Here is a 21,771-nt window from a genome sequence, read left to right as displayed (position 1 = left end):
GAATCACTGCCTCCGTTGTTGAGATATTGCTGTTTTTGTCCATATGCATATGAACTCGTTGGAGCAATGAGGGTGTATTTGCTACTCCACAAATGGCTAAATCTCAGTAATAGAGGCACTAACTCACATGGGGAAAAACACTGTTTGATTCCGGTGGCCCTGACTTAACTATCTGTACTCTGTTCTATAGAATAAAGTAACTGCCCCCTTAGAAGGGTTGTCCAAGGTTTTGAAATGCCAGCAAAAAACCCCTAATAGCAGCAAATGAGATAAAACACTAAAATAACCGTAACTGCAGCGCACCATCTAAATCCCCTGCCAATCCAACACCAATCCCATTCATGTGTTCCCACCAGTCATCACTGCTGAGGCCCATGACTGGCTGCTGCAGTCACATTGGTGATCATTACATCGTTGATGTAGCACTGTAAACAAACACCACCGAGGACCATCACAATGACACCGCTGAAGCAGAGAGGGAGTCAGTGAGTGAGTTACGTTATTTTTTTATCTCATCCATTTGCTGCTATTCGGGAACTTTTTGAAAATCTTGGACAATCCCTTAAAATTCAGTAACTGGTTGCACAACCTTTAGCATTAGCAATTGCATTAAAACACTATAATTTGATATCATCCTATCTGCTGTAATTAACAAGCTGCATCCAAAATTTTTGCTTTGTTTTTCTCCCCAATAGATTCAGATGTAGACTTATTTCTACTTATAGACAGATGACAAGATATCTTTCTTATAGCTTTTCTCATTTGTTGCTTTTGGGGAGGGGCTACTGGGTTTCCTTACAGGGCTAGTGTAAAAATTGCGCAAATTTGTTCTCCAGAATCAAGAAATTTGTCTTTCTAGTTCCCCCTATAGGTGGTTACCTTTTAAGTCAAAGTTCAAGCCATTAGATCCAGGTCCAAAAATACAGATTTTCATTGACTCTTTTTGGAATTAACCCTGATGTATACAGAATGTGTGTGTGTGTCTGAGATATCGAAATTCGACATTACAACCAGTAAGGGCTGGCCCCGAGACTGTAGTGAACAATGACAACTCCCTGCCACGCTTTGAAAGATGTTGGGGCTACTTAATGGTATATAGGGCTAATATAATATTGTATAACTGTAGTTACTATAGCTAATAATGATGCAACCAGTTATTAGGTACTTTTCCACATAAAACTGTATGTTGTTGCAGACAAACTAGTAATAACCTAAGGGAAGTGAATGAGCCTCCCTCTTGGTAATCGAAATTAATGTGTATTATTTTGGGGTATGAAAAGTTTATAATATGTGAAAATCGTGTTGTCCACGTGTTACACGCGACCACGTGTTACAATTCCTTTAAATAAGGACATAGTTGGTATGCCCATAACGGTAACAATTTGTAGAATAAAGTGAACACACTATTTATTGTAGCCAGAAAAAATACAGCAAAAACTGTGACATCCTCACTGGTAACTTTGTGACGAGTTATGTGAGAGCCCATTTTGAGTGTATCGTCCAAGTTCCTTCATTCCCTTGGAGTCAGCCCTGTCTCCTGGCTCTCTGCACTCCAGTAGATATAAAGCTGTATCTGTTATTGTAGGAATGTTTGCATTGTGACAGTGAAACTTAAGAATACCTCTCAGAGAGTCTTCCTTTCCATTCCAGGCTAAGAGGGATCAGATCGTAAATCTTAAAGCTGAAAAGCTGAACCTGGAGAGCAGTCTAAATGAAGAGAAAGTCCAGAGACAATCACTTCAATGCCAGCTAAACCATGAGAAAGAAGCCAGTCAGGTACCAGACAGATATTACTACAATAATTCGGTTATGATCACCTTGCTGTTGGCAAGAATGGAAGCAGGTTTACTTGGCTACTAGCGTGTTACCTGCTAGGTACTCTACAATTATTAGTCATTGACTAAAGCTTGGGGGTCTATCATTGCCAAAGCATGTTTTGAGAAACTGATATGCCTAATTAGCCTTTAAAAAGGCTATTCAGGTGCTGCCACTAGTTTTTCAAAAGATCCCACCGCCCAAATTTTCTTGAATATCGGTAAAAGCGATATGCTAATGATGCTTACCGAACACCCTGGGCTTTCCCAAGGGCCAGCAAGCACCCCCCTGCGTCATACTTCTTTCACACCCCCTCCATGGCTTGTGCTGCGTTATGCCCTCTTACTCACTTGCTGTAACTGCCTCCATCCAGTCTCTTTCCTGTGCTTTCAAATCCCGGGTATGCGCAGTAACGCGCCGTTCTGAGTGCTACTGCGCATGCCTGTACTCCATTTTCTTGTAGCTCACTATAGAGCATACTGCTCAGTCTTTTTTACACTGGCTGAGAGTGAGGTGTTCAGGCCATAGTACAGCAGCTACCAGTGATTTCACTTAAGTAAGTAAAAGCTCTGATAACTGGCTTTCCCTTATTACTGGCTACTTGGTTCTGTAGGTGATGCTACAGTGACTTGCTTGCTTGTTGGCTGATCAGTAGGCCACATACGTTTTTCTGATGTAGTTTTATAAGACAAATCCAGATGGAGATCCTTTTTTCATTGCCCCATACAAGGTCCACCTATTGCATTGCCATGTACAGTACATGAGCCTTAACAGGAATAATGCAAAGTGTATAATTTATTATCTTTCTACTATCCAGGTGCAGTTATCGGAGAGCAGGAGAGAGTTGAGTGAGTTGAAATCTGCCCTGAAGGTTGCACAAATGGAAAAGGAGCAAATGAGAGAGGAAAGACTGGTGAGCCATTTACTACTACACTCCCATTCTTCTTGTTACTTTTAGGGAGCCTTCACACGGAGCAAACGCGCGGGTATTTTTGCAAAATATTATTATTATTATTAGTATTTTACACGTGTAAAAAATATCATTGAAGTCAATGAGGGTCTTATTTTTACACGTGTATTTTGCAAAAAATACACATGCGTTTACTCCGTGTGAAGGCTCCCATAGAGTCAGTGCACACAGAGTTTTTTGTCAGGCAGAAAAAAATCTGCTTCAGAAGCTTGTTCTGGAACAGATTTTAGAAGTGTTTCTTTGCTTACCACACTGGGCTCTATTTCACAAAACCTCTGGGGTTTTGAAGCAGTTTTTGCAAAAACTGCCTAAAGTTCTCTTGAGAGTTTTTTTTCTGCCTCCTTTTCATTTTTATGGGTATGTTCACACAGAAAATAATGAGGAATGTGAGGCGCACATCCATTTTAAATTCCTCTTCATTTTTGGCCACCTGGTTCACAATCTGACACTGATTTTGGGGTGGAATCCACCGCTAATTCAGCACAAATTCCACCGTGTGACCTACCCTATGGGATTTTTAAGCAGAATCTGCCTGAAAATAGAGCAGGAAACTTCTTTTTTCTGCTACCTGATAAAATCTACCACTGCCTCCCAGCGAAATGAGCCGGAGGAGGGTTTCAGGCATTTTTGATGCCTTAAAAACAGCTTCAAAAATTCTATGTGAACATACCCTTAGATTTCCTTACGCTCTTCTGTTGCCTGTTTAGGAGTTGATGCAATATGTGAGAAGACTGGAGGAACGTCTAGACAAACTTGCAGATGAGAAATGGAGAGAGGACCGAGTGGTCCAAGAGGATACCTCAGCAGTATTAAGTATGTCCTGTTTAGCAAGAAATTAATAAATATGTTTATTACTAGATTTATTACAAGTAATAAATACAGTTGAATGAATGGATGATGTTCTGACGAATAGTGATGTTGAAAGGACAGCAGTCAATTTATAAAATGTGACAGGCCTGTATAAAAGTTGTGTTTTTAGTACTTGCTAAAACTGTGGATGTTGGGTAATACTCTGATTGTCCAGGGTAGCAAATTCCAGACCGTTAGTTCAGCACGAGAAGTTTTGGAGATGGAAATGGGAGGCTTGAATTACATGGGATGTTAGTCTTAGATTGTTGGCAGAACGCAGAGAAGAAATATTTACATCTATAAGACATTATTACTTACATTACACAGGTTCAGCAAACTCAATGCAAGGACCCCCCGACTCAGATGATGAGTCTGATGAAAACATGAGACTACCTCAGCAGGAAGACCCATACAAAATGAGTGACCAGCTTTCCTCAGAATTACCTGTCTTCTCACAAGAGAGTAATAGGGTGGTGATCAACCAACCTGCACCTATTGCATGCCAGCTACATCCACTGCCTGAAGACAGCCCTGACTCGGTAAGTATATGCAGCCTATGCCAATGAAAGTGAGACACTTATGATTTATGGAACAGCATATGACGGACATCAATGTAAAATAAATGATCAGCATTCCAAAGATTGAAACGTTCACAGGTGCCCTTCCATACGTACCCTAACCACATTGGTAAGGTAGATATTATGGGTAGATGACCACAGAGTTCATTACTTATTTACTATTACTTTTATATTGACTGTACAGTATTTACTATTTTGTGTATTAATAATGTTGTGTCCGCAATAGTTTATATTTCCCGCAGAGCTTTCAATTTAATATTCTTGTCTAAAGAATCCAAAGAACATGCAAACTATGCACAAAAGCTTGGTAGAATTTACACCATGACTCCAGTACAACAAGGCAGTAATGCAGCTTCAACACTGTTGACATTCCCTTAAAATTCCAAAGGTGCAATAAGGAGCCATTGGTTAATGGGTACAAGGCAATGATATTGCCCCATCATGGTGGCTCATTGGTTAGCACTGTTTTGTAGCTCTGGAGTCCTGGATCTGAATCTGATCAAGGTCAACATTTGCATGGAGCTTGTATGCTGTTCAAGTTCCCTGGTTTCCTCCCATACTACAAGTAAAAATATACATACTGTGGGAAAGGTAGCTCGATAGAGGCAGTGGTGCGGACCTAACCAGTCAGACAGGGACACAAATCTTGTAGCAAACCAGTTTATTTACAAAAAAAACCCAGCAAAGTAAATAAACCTTTACATCAGACACAAAAAAATAAGCAAACTAAAATACAGCCTTAACTTCAGGCAAAAAAAATAACTAACAAAACCCTGTTTGTCTGTGCACTAACTAAACAGTAATAATAAGCTAACTATACATGTGGCTTACTAACAGCCACACAAACCAACAAATAAGTACGATACAGTCTCACAAGACTCAGAGTAACAGGACAGACCCAGACACCTCCTCGCACTCCCTGGATCTGTCCTGAAGTGCAAGCTCTTCAGCTTTTTGGGGCCAGTAATGAGCCTAGGACCCACACTTGGCCTGAAGCCTACTCTAGACCTACCCTGACCACACTTTTTCCCAAGGAGCATTGTCTATAAATAAGTCTCCGTACACTGCTATATCTCTTCAGTGAGAGTCAATACCCCCACAATGCATCAGAAATAAATAGGAGCATGTGCCATTAGGTATTGCCATGTCACTGTGAGTAATTGTTCAGTTTTGCACACATCCTCTAGAGCTTTTACCTACTAATATTCTTAATTTATATACTGTAAGAACGTCTAGTTTTAAGCTCCTTGTTTTTCACCTTTGCCTTATCTGTAGGTCCTCAGGGGGAACATTTGCTGGATAATGCTGACAGCTTGCCAATGCACTTTGTCAATTTTACCATCAGAAACAAGTCTCTGTCTAGGTCCTACCCCCACTTTTCCCTCCGTAGGCAGTAGACATATGTAGCTTCAGGTACATTAAAACTAACAAAGACGGAGAGAGTAGAAAGGACAGGAAACAGCGGGCGGTCAGCTACTCCCTGTGCGTCAAATTAAGATCTTTGGCCATTGACGGCCACACAGAGTTCATAGCACGGCGCGAATGATAGCGTAGCGCTCTGCGGACATCTCAAAGCATTAACTTTTAATGTTCAGTAGATTTTCTGAAGCTTCCTAATAGGATGTTCTGAAAGTGAACGGCCGCACTTACAGTATCACCTTTGTGTAACACTTCTGCTGCCAGGATCAGGCTTTTCTTCCACATGAGCAGCAGTTCCACATTCTGGAGCTTTTAGTACAAGCAATTTGCTTATTGCCGTCTCCAGCTGGAACCAAAATCATTGATCTGTTCATGCTGGCTTCTCCTTTCTTGTTTTCTATCACCCATCTGCTCTGTAGTTTGAGCACATTGTTTTTACGACACTCTGTACTACCATATCCCTGTCCTTTGCAGTTATATGTCTCCAGTGCTGGTCTTTACATCTGAAACACCTTTCTCATACTGTAGAGTATAAAGATACCTCCTTGTTCTGCAGGTAGGCATCTCCCTTATGTCTTTCTGTACAGACCGTGCAAGAACAGAGTGCCTATAAATCTCCAGTGTGGGGTGCGTGCTGGAAGTGCCAACCGTCAGGGGTCAAATGAAATGTACCTCCATGCCTAGTTAGTTTGCAGGTCCATTAAGCAGGTTATAGCAATTTATGATCACATGCAGCACACTTACTGCGGTACATTTCTGATTGTACGCCTTGGTAACACTTGGCTGTCTGAGAATCACCAGTTGTGAAATGAAACATACTGAGCTCATACGGCTCCTATATGGCCATTACTCTTCCCATACCCATACCTGATCTCTACCGCTTACTTGTTTGATTAGATTTATTGATTGTTGGGATTACATCCACTGCTAGGGGAGAAGACCTGTTCCACTCACATCACTTCTTGTGTATTCGGGGAGGTTGTTTCAGCCACGGATTGATCTCTCGTCTTCTATACAGAAACCTTGAACTGATATAGTTTTAGTCTTAAAAGACTTGGTAATTTTATGTTAGGCCTTTTACAGCCAGGACCCAGGGGGCAGCACATAATAAGTGGTGGGTCTGTGTCTAAGTGCAGTGTCTGCCGAACTGAATATATAAAATGTCGGCTTGTCTTTATAAAACCATTCTACATATAAAAGGTTAAAGGAAGATCATCATACTAAATGTAAAGTTACCACAAAGCTCTAATCCCATTACACTGATCAATCACGGTTATGATTCATTTATTTCTGAGTGATTTTAGCCAGGGCTGTGGAGTCAGTAGGCCAAGGCACCGTCCGCCTCCTCCAGACTCCTACTCCGGCTGCGTCATAAAAGACACAAGCAGTAAAGCTCCTCTAATTCACATTCTCATGAATGAATTCCTATGATAGCAAATAGACAACAAGCTCTGCATCTAATTAAATAGACAATACCAATAATTGTATATTACAATGAAAAATAATTACTGTAATCATTTTCCCGACCCTAGCTTTGATTTTACTCAAAACTGACTCCCAACTCCTTGAGATTTTAACAATAATTCTCAAGCGGAAATAAAGAAATAGCTGCCATGTAATTGTAGTAGGAGAACCAGGCCTGAACCTGCAGGGCCTTGGTATAAGACAAACAGGAGCTGTAGAGAAGGTAGCACCGCTTGTCTAGAAACTTAATGTGACCATCAGGGGTTTTGACAGCTTGTCGGTACCTGGCAAGATGAATACCGATGATCTTCATTGATATTGACACAGTAAATGTAATATTAGGGCGGGTTCACATCTGCGCCCAGTCTCCGCTTTGTGGGTTTCCGTATTCTGCCGACAGGAGATGGAAAATCGGCAGTCAGTGTCCGCCCTTGAGCGTCTTCTGGTCTTGGCGGCAAAACCGTTTTTTTTTTTTTCTTTTTTTAATCGCACACAAAATCCTGCATGTCCGGTTGAAAAAAACGGTTTTGTCGCGGAGAGGCAGAAGACACTCACAGGCGAACACTTTGCTAACACATTCAAATGATTGAGTTTGAAAACTGACTGCTGGTTTCCGTCTCCTGTCCATTTTCTCAGACAGAAGACGGAAACCTGAGAGCGGAGACCCGGGCGCAGGTGTGAACCTAAAGTTTAAATCTATGCAGCAGGTAAGTATCAGATGGTGACAATGATGCCCCTTACACAGCTTCAAGTTTTCCTCCTCATCAGCAATGATGCTCACCTTGATGGAAATTGCCATTTGATCGTTGTTGTAGAACTTTTTATACTACTGGTCATTGGTTGGTGGTTTTAGAACACCGCCACATACAAAAGCTCCGACTAGAGAATGTGAGTTATTAGGTTAAGGGTCCCCCATTCTGGGCTCTCATATATTATTCAGAGCGGAGAGTGTCTTCAAATGGCTTCTTTTATTGCGTAGGAATCAGCCTGTCTGTGCATTACATAAAAAAGCAGATTACTGCTCAGCAGCAGGACCCCATAAGCCACGTCATTATTATCAGTGGACCCTTAAAAAATGGTTCTTGTGATCTTTGTGCCTATGGCAGAATTTAGTTATATTGGTCCGAGAATGTCTATACTATACCAGGAAAGTGTATACTAAAATATTAGAAAAATTTTATAAACTACAGCTGTGTAGTGTGTGCTTATTGTCTGAATCACTGCCTTTAGACGTGTAGATATTCGAACCAACATGCTTGCTTCAAGTTCCATCCCATTGTAATTCATATCTATCAGCAGGATACAAGCTGCTATATTTGCTGGTCTGCATTCTGCCTATGGAAACAAATGAATCATTTTCATTTAAAGCCCATCCAGAATCATTATGCCCCTCTTATGTTACATAATTATATATGATAGATAGATAGATAGATAGATAGATAGATAGATAGATAGATAGATAGATAGATAGATAGATAGATAGATAGAGATATATATACATTTATTTATATAGTGTATGGTACTTATGTGGGGAATTTATTAAGACCAACTCTTAAATTTGTAGGGCACTGGATTAAGATGCACCAGATCTACTTAGAGGCATGGGCTTCTTAAACAAGTTGGTGCATGTTTTGGCAAGGTGCATGTCAGTATAGCAGTAGTGAGCCTTCTTAAATTTGTTCTATGATTTACACCAACTTCTGGCATAAAGTATAGTAAGTATATTGGGCTGCAGAAAAGCTTTGTGAGCATCAGAAATTGTCAAAACACCACATGTTGGTGCACAAAATTTTGCAACTTTTTTAACACCAGAAAACTGGTGCAGAAAACAAAGACATCTGCATGAAGTTCCTATGTTTTCCCAGTGTTTGTGTGGTTTTGCTCCAGTTACCTCGCACACTATTATAGGTGACCTATGCTTAGGATATCTTATCCGTGTCAGAATGGTGCGGGTTCACCCCATTTCTAAGCCGCCATGGGCACTGTAAGCGGCACACAACTTCTTTGACTGTCTTACTGTGCCAGGTGCCTGCACTGAACTCCCATTCACTTGACTTCTACCTTTTTTTAATGTAAGGGGCAGGGTTTTTTTGGTGTAGGGATTACAACTAATACTGAAAGAAAGCAGCTATGGAAGTTTTATTAAGCAAAATATAATGGAATTCTGGAGTAATTTGCACCAGAAAACTGTCTAATCTTCTGTATACCACATTTATCAAGTGTTTAGAGGCTTTTAGTACCCTGCCTTACAGGATAAGAGTGTGGCCTATGCTGCAGCCTGCATCAGGCTCCGTTTAGCACTGTCTAGTCTAAAACTTAGACACTGTAAGTAAATCTGCTGTAGAGGATTCATCAATGTAGGTATTACAAATGAAAAGACACTAAATTTAAAGGGTCATAATATTTCCACTCTTCTGCACGGTCTGGCAAGTAGCATACCGAGAGGTACTATTGACTCGACAACATACGAGACAAGAACAATCTTTTCCTTGGCTCCTGTTACAGACTCCTAGTATACAGACTTTTTATTACCAAAATTTCCAGTTCAAGGCTGAAACTCCATGTTGTAAAAATTCAGCAATTTACAGAACCTGCAAAGTGATTGGGACTCTGGCTGATCCCAGAAAAAATTGCAGAAAAAAATCTGCAACAGAAAATTGCAGCATGTTAATTATACCTGCACGAATGCTGGTGCCTTCTATATAGGTATAATAAGGGCAGAAAGTCCACAGAGGAAAACCCTGTGAAAGCGCAATAAGAAAATAAAAAAAAATTATGTGTCTACGCAACGTCTTTTTGCTGTATTTCGCTACGTGGAGCCTAAAAGGCATAGATGCGAGTCTCGCCTATCTCAAAACTGAGCCCCCCCTCATCCTTTGCATTCCAATACTTACCTTACTACTGAGAAGACTCTCTGCTCAGTTATAATTGCAAGATGTTAAATATAGCGAAATAGAAATTGTAAAAAATCCACATAAATTCTTAAAAATATCCTCAACATAAAAACTTAGTTCAAAGAAATAGATTCTTATCTGGTGATAACTTTTTTTTTTTTTTTAATGACGTGTAATTGGCTGTGAGACGTACTATGTATCAGCATTGTGGTGGAATTTGTGTTTAGTGATTTTAACGAACATATAGAAACAAATACTAAATTAAAATTAAAAAAAAAAAAAAGACTCCAATGTTCTCCCCAGGCAACATTTGATGTAGTACAGACAAAAATGCTTTGACTAAACTAAATATTTTGGGTCTTCCACATCTCTGCTGCTTCAGAGGTTGCAGAGTGGGAGGGCTCCTTCTGTTATGATGTCATGGTGTTGTGTTGGCTGAGCCAATCAGATGCCTCTTTCATGCAGTGCCTCCTCCCTTCTTCCCACATGCTTATATAGAGGCAGAGATACTGCAGCTGCATCCCACTCTCCCCTCCTCTCTGACTAGCACTTACTATTTCTCACTATTGGGTATTTTGCAGACTGATGAACATTTAGAGAAAGCCTACAGGTAGAGAAAGAGGAACTATGGGCTGCTGGAAATTAAGGAAGATGCTTCCTCTTAATATTTTATGGTAAAATATAGGGTAATCTGCTTCTCATTTTCTTTCCATTTATTCTGGGGCGTAACAAGTAATCATAGGGTCCCATAGCAAAACTTATAATGAGGCACCACTCTGCTATGACTACCTTAAGCAAGAGGTTCACACATTAAATAGTGTATAATTCTTTAGGTCTCCTTTATACGCAAGGACAGTGCACACAGTTATTTTACAGTAAATGCACACAGTAATGTCTCAGTATAAGAATAATGCATATAGTAATGTCACAGTACTATGGTAATGCACACAGTCATGTCACTAAATACACCCTCTCACTAGAAATGGACCCCAATAGTTGTTAGCCTGTTTGCCCTGGTAGTTACAGGCATGATCTCATCTTTTGTACATGTCAATGGCACTGATATGGACACATGGTACTATGGGCATCCTCTTCAAATACGAGCTCTGTGGCAGAGTAGTACATAGAAACTCCCCTTAGGCTCTGTTTACATTGCATTTAGTCTATACATTGGATGTGTATGGTATATGTCAGAACAGTTTTCTGATGTATACCGTTGATATATACCACCGTATAAACATATTGTGGAATACTTTGGCAGTGCCAACAATGTGCAAATAAAACATACTGCGCCGCGGTATACATTTGTGATGCTCGTCTGATGGATGGCCTCCATTAGATGATTAATGGCCTATGGCTGCATCTGACATATGCACCAAATGTGTTTACTCAAATACAATGTGAACAACTGTCTGTAGACATGGAGAAAAAACAAGCAGGCTGTGTACTGTTCACAGAGGCTTACTAAAATAGAATTCGCCTTTAACATGTTACATGTATTAGTAGTTTTTTACACTGGTAGGTGTATGGTCGTATTCACATGTACTATTTTTTTAGCCAAAAATTGAAATGTAAAAATCTGAATCCGTGTTATCTGATAAGTTATTAGGTGGCTCCACTTTAAGGTCTAAGCAGTATATCATCAATTGTAATACAAGTGTGAATAAACAGCAAGCCCCCCGCCTATGTAGAACACAAAAACATTTGTAGATTTCAATATAAGATTGATATCCCATTCATCGCTCATGTTGTCACACTTGTCATAACAGGAAGAGAAATTCACTATATAGACGCCATGAGATGTAATCCATAATGTAGGAACACCAGAATCGCACAAAACCAGAAAATGATCAGCAAATAGACATTTTGCCCTACAGGTTGGTTTTAATACTGTATACAAATGAGACATTATCTGCGGTAAGATACATGAGGAGCGGATTTCTGATTCCGAGCCTGTCACAAGTTCCTAGACAAGACACAGGTGATATTTGGAGAACATTTCCCTCCTTGCTCTGGAATAGGGCACAGCCGAGAAGGGTTGCAGCCTGCGCTCTGATATAAATCCGCCTCTCTCCAGTGGGAGTAAAAGGGACTTTTACAGCCGGAGGCCATAAAGATGGCAGGCGAGGAGGGGGAAAGATGTACAGCATTGTCAGGACGCTTCAGAATCAATTTTCAGCATCATTAGATTCTTTTCTCCTGCAGTCAGACATAGGGAGAGAGGCTATGAGAGAGGAAAAGAATAGGGGTCCGGGGAGGGAGGAGGAGGAAGCACAATTTGCAAGTGTAATGGATAAAATCAAAATGGAAGTCTTTTGAAGAGTGTTGAGAAAGGGGGAGGAGAGGAGCAAGTGAAATATCAAGAGGAAGGAGAACGAGAGGCACCTTGATGAAAATGGGAAATACAGACATATAGGGGGAGATATATCAAGGCTATTGTGACAGTTTTGTGATGGAATCGCGCTGGTAAAAAATGGCATTACTTATCAAGTCCACCTACCACTTCTAGCAACACAGATGGCGTGTTTGCGGTGCGGTTTTATTAAAGTTTTCCACCGCTTTTCTGTTCAGAAACATGGTGTCATCGTGTTGGACAATATGGCATGTACTACAGAGCGGTATATGACTGCTAGAGAATCTATTCCAGTGTATTAGCACATAATATATGTCAGCAGAACCTTAAAAAGAACAAAATACAAAATTGTCATTACACTAGCCTGCTGCAAGCGAACTCCTATTGTGCTAAGAAAGTGGCGTGCCCATATTAAAGTCTGACTCTACTTATAGGGAAGGTGCCAGTAGATTCATCCTGACACAACCACAGGAAGCACAGAATACGGAGAGACTCCACAGAGGCCTGTGGTGTTTCCGAAAAACATAGTTTTGAAAAAAGTGGAAGAAGTGTCCACTAGGTGGCGCCTCTCCGGCTTCTCACATGGCTCGGTCAGATCGACAGGTCTCTGTATTTGTGTCTAGTAGATGTATCAGTTAAGTTGAGATGGTTGGAAGGGAGCCACAGTATTTCAGTGTAAGGCTAGACACTCGACTGTCGTGCCAAATGCCTTTATGGTCGTCTTGCACTCGAAAATAGTGGCCATTTCTTTTTATGGAGTAATCCATGAAAACAGCAGAAAATAGGACATGACGTATATTTTGTAAGTAATGATTCAGAAACCCCCACTCACCGAAATTAACGCTGCCGTGTGACATTCGATAAACAGACGTCACGTGGCCAGTTTTCCCAGTCATGTGATTCTACCCGAAAGATTAGTTCTTCGTTATATATGTATTTATTTACTAGACTGGCAGGTTCCAATTGAAACTAGAAAATTCAGATGTTAATTTCATTGACCCGTAAGGGAGTCTACCAGCCCTCCCAAGCATATTCTACTGTCACCACCCTGTTACACAGCATATTACAGTGATAAATATTATACCTTTCTTATGTATGTCACCTTTGTAGATTTGAAGAAAAGACAACTTTGATGTCTTATGCAAATGAAGCAGCTGGTGCACCGGAGCACTGCTCAGACCACTACCATCTCCTGCCTGCACTATACAGTACAGTGAGAGTTGATCTTCCCACTGTTATGACAGCAACCATTCTACTTGAGCAGCAACAGCGCTCCCATTGCAGAAGCCCCGCCCCCAGTGCACCAGCCGCCTCATTTGCATATGATTTTAAAGTTGTTTTTCCCCAAATCTACAAAAATGACATATATGATAAAGGAATATTGTGTATTACTATAATGTGTTCTGTAACATGGTGATGGCAGTATACTCGGGGAGGTAGTAGACTCTCATACTCCCCATATTCCAGGAAGCTGAGCTCTAAGAGGTTTTTGATCCTCACACTGTACAGCAGCAATAGCTTTTCCTTTCCTTTTACCATCATCTTCCATTATTTGTTTCCTACGAGTACGTCTCTGTTCACATCTGCTTTGATCAGTTTTGATGGAATAAACAACAGTGCTCCATGCAGTGCTACTTCTCACACCCTGCTGACTGACACCGCAGCAGAACCTGAAAGACTCCATTATAGCTCAGTGGCTTCATTTGGATGCCTCTGGCGTCCATTGTGTGATGGATCCAGCACTGTCTTGCGGTTTCCATTTATGAATAGAGCCGTTTATTGTATGTGTTTTTTATATTTCTTGACACTTTGAGCAAAGTAGAGGCCGCTTTTATGTCTAATAAAATCCTGCGGCACACAGTGCACTATAATCACATTATATTCAGTTATTGTTACTTACACTACTAACTGCACAGTCTGGTTGTCAGCGCCTTATCTCAAATACTTAGCCTACTTTACTACTTTACAGTCTTGAAACTGTAGTTCCATGAATCGCATATAGTCAGCTTTACCCAATTTCTAGATGATTTTGTAGCCAACTTATCTTTTTGTTTTTAGCGTTTCTTTATAAAATATATACATATTATTTCCACATTGATCACTAGAGCAGGCACAATACGCACTGTGCACACAAGTGCACTGGCACCCCATTCACATTTATAGATTGTAAGCTCTTGCGAGCAGGGCCCTCAGTCCCATTGTGTGAAATGACTTTCTTTGTAATGTATCTTTCTGTCTGTATTTGTACCCTACAAATTGTACAGCGCTGTGGAATATGTTGGCGCTATATAAATAAAATTTATTATTATTATTCACATTTAGGCTTAGGCGGACTTTCGATCCCCTGTCCTCTTGATAACTGAGGGACCCGGTGATCGGACACTTATCCCCTGTCCTATGGATAGGGAATAAGTGTCCACAACAGCACAACCCCTGTAAATAAGATTCTTTGGTCCACAAATATGTTGGCTACTGGGCTGCTTGTATGTGTAGTAGTATGGCAGTAATATGTTATGTTGTCTTTTTTTCTTGCAGTGGTAACCTCTTATCCTCCCAACAAGATGGGTTTTGTAGAAGAGTGTGGTAGTCATTCCCCACAGAAGGATGCAGTCACATCACCGTTTCTAATAAAGCCTTTGCATCATCTTTCCTCTATGGCACCCGTGCAGTTTTGCACCATGGTCAGACAGCCACCATTATGCAATGACTAGACTATGAGTAAGACATCAATGCTAGTTTTCTACCGGTTTTCAAGAGGACCTGAGCACCATTTCTTCTGTCTTCTAGAGCTATATTTGTGTAACCTTTGCAGCATTATCATCCGCTATGTGCTCACATGTTACCAGTCACTTTATACATTCATAGTGAACTATTCACCAGACAGTATATTTGTGGCACCAAGTTAGATGAGCTCTGATTTGTAATACATATGGGAAAGGGTTCCCAAAGCACAGAAGTCAATGGAAATACAGGACAGTCAGTGGTGTCCTACAGCAATAATATTCCTAAGATCAGTCACCAGTTACTGTAGATTTATATTTGTCATTATATATTATATATGGTCTATCTTTAAGCTTGTTTTAGTGTGAAGTATTTTTATAACATGTTGAATGTTTAATCATGTCTTGTAGTTTTTATTAATGGATTTTAAGCAAAGTGAAGAAAGAATATTGATGCAGATGTAAGTAGTGACCGGCTCTGGTATCCTTTCACAGTTACCTTGGCCATGGACCTTATAGTACTATTGGCCAAACTCATTCTTTCAGAGCTCCTCAGTATATAGACATGTATACTCAGCTCAGCCAAGTGTGCATTCTTAACTGGGTGAGATTATCTCTTTTGAGGGCACATTGAGATCTAACCTGATACCTGATCCTATTTTACCAGCAGACCCTCATACAGATAAGATGGATATTTCAGATCTTCTGACATTCATTAGATAGGAGGCTTGATATAAAGATAACCATCCACATGAGGAAGAAGAAATGATGACTTAAAGGGAACCTGTCACATGTAAAATGCAGTCCAGTCTGTAGTAGCATGTTATAGAGCAGGAGAGCTTAAAGGGGTATTCCCAACTCGCCTGTTCACTAACTTGCAGGCTGTGTGCTCTGTTCACTTCCTGGTTTTCTTAGTGAATTAGTGGGCGGGGTTTCACTTGCTGTCTCCCAGACAAAGCCAGTTCTGCTTAGCTCTCTTCATAGCAGTACATGTTTGCAGTCAGTAATGAGTGATGGTTGTAAATAAATTAGCACAGTATCACTGGAAGATGCAAAATATGAAGCTGATGTAGCAGAGCTGAATTTGATAGGTGATGAGAATCCCAAGTTGACATGCTACAGGACCAAGAGTCAGCTTGCAATAAATAGAGGTAACAGACTCCCTGTCTCAGCCCTTATCAGCAAAATTCAATTAGCAGACCTGATAACTGGAAGAGGGAGATAAACAGCTCAGAAATACAAGCTGCTCCTGAGCACTCAGCTCCCCCTCCCCTCCTGAGAGCAGTGAGCTATGTGAGTTGTCCTGGCTGGAGAGATAAGACCGTCCCCAGGTCCGTGGTTATGGAAACACAATGTAAACAATGAAGTGAAGAATCTCAGCAGCCAAACAAAGCAGTTTTGGTAAAGCAATATATTTAGGAAAAGTCTTAAATCCACATAAGCTAGCCGTATAGATAGGATCCTTGACATGGGACAACCCCTTTAAGCAGATTGATCTATAGCTTTGTGGCAAAAGATTTTTTATAATTTGTCATTTATCCATTTATATCTCTGAGAAGTCTAAGAGGCGGTCCTATCAGTGATTGACAGCTACCTCTGTATGTAGTATCATGGGGTGAGTTGTCAATCTGTTAGGACCGCCTCCTAGACTTTTGCCCACAAAAGTATATCTGCTCAGTTCCTCCTGTATTATAACATGGTACCTGTAGATTGTCCTGCATATCAACAGGTTTTCTTTAAGCCTGTACATTGTAAGGGCCCTGTACAGACAATAAAATGGCAGATGTCATGAAAGACAATGGACACTCCATTAATTGTGGGGAAAGCAGAGTTAGGCTATGTTCACATCTCCGTTGCAGTGTGTGTTGAAAATTCCCAGACGAAAAAGGGCTGCGCGTACTACATTTTCGTCCTACGGTTTGAGTTTAAAAGAATGGACACCCGATGGATCCCTTTTTAGTTAATGGGGTCTGTGGGGCTGCGCATGTGTCCACTGCTGTAGCAATCCAATGGACCAGAACAACGGATAGGATGTGAACCTAGTGTTAGTGGTATTTGGTAACTGTCTGTGCATAAAATAATTTCACCCATAAAAGCCAAATTTTATTTCTACTGAGCGGGGTTAGGGGGGCATTCACACGCAGTAACGCGGCGCTGATTCTGGCACGATAACTTGCGTAAGAATCAGCGCTACAAAACAGAATCCTATTGAGTTCAATGAGTTCCTTCTAACGCACGAAACCCATTGAGATCAATGGGAGGCTTTTTAACCCATTGATTTCAATGTGTTATGCGCGTTAAACAGAACCCATTGAACTCAATGAGATTCTGTTTTTCAGCACTGATTCTTACGCAAGTTATCGTGCCAGAATCAGCGCCGCGTTACTGCGTGTGAATGCCCCCTTAAAAGCTTAAGAAGTCATCTGAAACCTGGGTGTTTATCCATTTTTATTCTGTAGTTTTTGAGTCACGTCATTGCTTTTCTACTCCATCTGCATCATTTGTGTAATGTTCTTGTACGAGTATTTCTATAAAGAGGACCTATCCGCTCTCCTGAATATGTCTGCTTTAGTAAATAATTGTGTTCATCTTGAAATGACAATTCTGGGACAACTTTTCTTATACCGCTGCGTTGCTTTACTTTGTTATTCCTCCTGGAAATGTATGAATGAATTGACAGCTGGGTGTTGCCATTCACTTGGGGCATGTCCGTAGATACTCTCACATAGTATTTGTTAAATGGACATGTCAGGCGAGCTTGGCACATGTTGTTTTAGAATATGGCTGTCTGAAATATGCTATCCAAAAGTTATGATATTGTGAAATAAATCTGCAGTACACGGCTTCAGTATGTATTTATTATCTGAGTGTGTGTAATGAATATTGTTTATTACTGTATTTCAGTTTTATATGTAGGGTATGTCCATATGGGAAGTATAAGCTGTGGATGTCTTGCTGCATTAAATCTGTAGAAGATGTATGAGAAATCTGCAGCAGCAGAAACCACACCAAATATTGCAAATTATGCCGCAGATTTATATGAGCAACTGCTGCAACTTTGCTAAAGATTGCAACCTGTGTATTGCAGATATTGTGATACTGTGGGATTAAAATCTGCTCCTATTGTGGATCCTGAATATTACACAGCATGTGGATGAGATTTGGTTCCACTTTTTTTACTGTAAATGCTGCAGATTTTCTGCCAGAGATCCCTCTCATGTGGACATACTTATCATGTAGTATGTAACATAAGTATAATTTGGATTTATCCTACTCAAAAAAAAATAAATTTCAGTTCTCAAAAAATGATGGTTTTTGAATTACTTAGCTGAAGCGAGAATACCTCCACTATGTCTGACCTACTGGATGAAGTTCATAGTCCAGAATTCACATTCAGCCTTGCTCCACAGCAGAGCTGTACTACTCGTCGCTCATAAGTCATATTGAAAGGGAACCAGTCCGCTCTATTAACACTGCTACTATTACCCAACAGATAGTCCCAAGAGGTCTCCTACGCTGTCTTTATATCGCCGTTCTGATGCTGCAATCCATATTAAAAGAATTTTGATTCAGTTTGCTACTGAGATCTTTTGAGTCAGAGAGTGAAGAGCTAATGCCAAAACTCAGGTTCTCCATACCCCTATCCCATCACATCCATTCTGATGGACGTCCTCCTGCCGTTTGCTGGACTACAAGCAGTGTAAGGGATGTGTCATGTGCGACCAACCTAGGACATGATGCAGGTGTGGTTGTCAGGTGTCGACTCACTCCACTACTCCATTCACTCAATCTTGCACTCCCTCATCACTCAGGCTGTAAAATGAGCGTAAATCACACCCCAAATATACACTGCCACCACCACTGACTTTGGGCTTATTGGAAACCTCACTTTATTTACACACATCTCTCCAACAGTCAGACGTAACATACCTCAAAAACGTATTGGGCTCATAGAGCAAATATAAAGTATCCTTAAATTTAACAATTTATATAACAATATATATGGAGAAAACTAGCAACAATCTATCTTAAAAGTAAAAGGAGTAAAAGACGTTCTTTTTGTTCTATGGAGAATGGGGGATCTCTTCTGATGGCCGAGCTTTGTTGCAGCCCCATACGGTGTGACATACTGGTAAGGTAAAATTTGTTTCTTATAGCTTGTGCTTTTGTGTTCACACATATGTTCATCGGGGCCTCACTATGCAGCTACTGTACAATACTGTGAATCTCCCCTATCCCAATTCCATAGAGGAAAATCTCTAGCACATGCGCGCACCTTAAATGTTATTCAATACACATAGGGGAAAGTCATCGTTATGGTCACTAGTAAACTAGTTGCAGTTGACACTCTTTAAGGTCACTTGCAATTAAAATATCTAAAAGAGGCGTTTTTTCATTAACCTCACCACTTTATCAAAACTGTTGGGGGGTGACCATCTACGCTGTATTCATCATCATCATCTTATATGCTACAGAAGCAGTGTAAACAATGACAAAAGGGCTGCCGTGGATTTGCACTTAGGCGCAAGGATGGTAGGGATGATGTACCTAATGCATGAATGAGGCCACATTATGGGATAGGTGCTCCCTCCTCTGGCTTAGGGGACATTAAGGCTAAGTTCAGACAGGGTTTATTTGGCACAGAACCTGAGGCAGAAGCCGCCTCAGGTTCCGGACCAAAAGCCGGGTACCCGCTACTGAAAGCCGATGCACTGCACCGGCATCCAGCTGCGCGCTCTGCTCCGAATTAGGCCCAATGAATGGATCTAGTCCGGAGGAGGGTGTATCTTCAGGCCGAATCGCGAGGCGGAACGGACTGAAGAATGAGCATCTGGCTTCTTTTTTCCGGGAACCGGAAGAAAAGGCTCCTGGAAAAAAGACCTGAGCGGCTCCCATTGATTTCAATGATAGTCGTCTTTATGGTCAGGAATTTGAGTCGGATATGGCCTCAAAATCCTGACCAAAAAACTCTGTGTGAACTTAGCCTTAGACCTGCTTTAAATATGCAGGCCTTGATGGACCGACCACTAGTATTTAGTACAGAAGAGCAAATAATTCTGCAGTCTGTTCTATAAGCTTGTATTGATGTGTGAATTAGATAAACTATTAAACTAGAAAAATAGGTGCTTGGACGTGCAGGTGATGCTTAATTCATGAATGAACTAGTCTCATCAAGACGCTCCCCCTGTTGGCGAAGGGGATAAGACTGATATAAAATACAGCAATATTGATGAATCCCCTCCCCCCATCCCCTAGTGTTTAGTACAGAAGAGCAAATAGTTTTCCAGTGCATTCTGTTCTATAATCTTGTATTGCTTTGCATATTAAATAAGCAAGCAATATGGCAGATTTTTATATAGCATGTGATTCATTGTGTTCGGTGTGATAAAACTTGTGCTATTGGTCAGGGACCAACAATAGTTTTAAGTGGCTTACAACAGGAATGTTGATAATATTTTTTACAAACAAGTTGCAGTTGTTGTACTTCTAAAATCCATAGGTAGGGTCCAGCTTGCCATGGTTTACATCACCTTGCCTAAGGTTACCTGTCCTAAATGTCCTCTTTATTCTTTGTAGGCAAAGTGTGAGATGGGAAATGTGTCTGTCTATAAACAAGTTTCCCCCGAAGCTACTGGAAACAAAGGGAGAAGTTGTCATCTAATTTATGCAGTGTAAGTCGTGATTAATCGCTATGGTGGAAAACATTGAGCTCCTTTTTGATTTACAGATACAGTAAATATGCCATAAAAATTCATACAGATTGTAAGTATGGGTCATCAATCCCCTCAGTGCTTTAATTAGCTAAGGGTTGTGCCATTCATTCCGCCGCCGAGCAGAACACTCTGTGCTGATGGCCCGATGACAAAGACCACAGTAACACCATAAAGAAAAGAGGAAAGTCCCATTGTCAACACACAGCATACTTGTACTGCGAAACCACTTATAGATCCTTCACTGGTGATTTATCTGGAGGACTAAGGGACCGCTAGAAATGTCAGACATGTGTAACCTGCATAAATCCTGTATTTACAGACGTGAATATTGGATAAAGTAATAAGTACATGTCAGCAGCTCTATAGGATCTTGTATCATTATATACCGTAATGTGACTTCATTACAATCAGAAGAAAAATAAAGTGCAAGCTCTTTAAGTTCTCTGGTTTTACTTATAAGGACATCATTTTAAAAAATTTGGTTCTTAGGTCATAAAATTAGTTAAATTCATCCTCAGATAAACAACACAAAAAAAGATCCCAACGTCATGTTGTGTATGTAACAAAAATGAAGTCAAAATGGAAAACCTGGGTGTGAACAGTCTAGTATATACCCCATGACTCTGTAGCTTATACAACCACCTTCAGCATCAATAACTGGCTGACTATCAGGGTAGATTCACATCCGCTTGGGGACCCCCTGAACAGAAACAAAATCTACAGAAAAAAGTGGTTACCTTAGGAAACCCGCAGACCCCATAGACTATAGTGGAGTCCATGTGGTTTCCGCTGAAAAGGGTGAAAAATGCAGAGAGAAAAGTGCGGCTTGCTGGGCCATTGCAACACCTTGATTCTTTACATTCTGAGCTATTCTGTTGTTTGATTTGCTAGTGTGCTACGGATCTTTGATCAATCCAGTTGCAGCCCGCTTTAGCTGTTGAATAGATGATCTCACATTTGACTTTTGAGTACCGTATATACTCGAGTATAAGCCG

At 40.7% G+C, this 21,771-nt stretch overlaps 1 protein-coding gene across 2 annotated transcripts in view; it reads left to right on the top strand.

Annotated features, from left to right (window-relative positions):
• The window catches only part of CALCOCO1 (calcium binding and coiled-coil domain 1), a 30,144-nt gene extending 14,357 nt beyond the window's left edge, over positions 1–15,787 (top strand). For both annotated transcript variants that reach the window (XM_075265812.1, XM_075265811.1), the window contains exons 9-13: positions 1,651–1,776; positions 2,633–2,728; positions 3,493–3,598; positions 3,962–4,173; positions 14,878–15,787. In XM_075265812.1, coding sequence (XP_075121913.1) covers positions 1,651–1,776; positions 2,633–2,728; positions 3,493–3,598; positions 3,962–4,173; positions 14,878–14,883 — 546 coding nt within the window. In that variant the 3' untranslated portion in view covers positions 14,884–15,787. The remainder of the gene's footprint in view (positions 1–1,650; positions 1,777–2,632; positions 2,729–3,492; positions 3,599–3,961; positions 4,174–14,877) is intronic.
• Positions 15,788–21,771: the final 5,984 nt, after the last annotated feature.

The sequence above is a fragment of the Leptodactylus fuscus genome, chromosome 2 (genome assembly GCF_031893055.1).
Source record: "Leptodactylus fuscus isolate aLepFus1 chromosome 2, aLepFus1.hap2, whole genome shotgun sequence".
In the NCBI taxonomy this organism is placed as follows: domain Eukaryota; kingdom Metazoa; phylum Chordata; class Amphibia; order Anura; family Leptodactylidae; genus Leptodactylus; species Leptodactylus fuscus.
The sequence above is the reverse complement of the archived record's forward strand: the minus strand, read 5'-3'. Positions and strand labels throughout refer to the sequence as shown.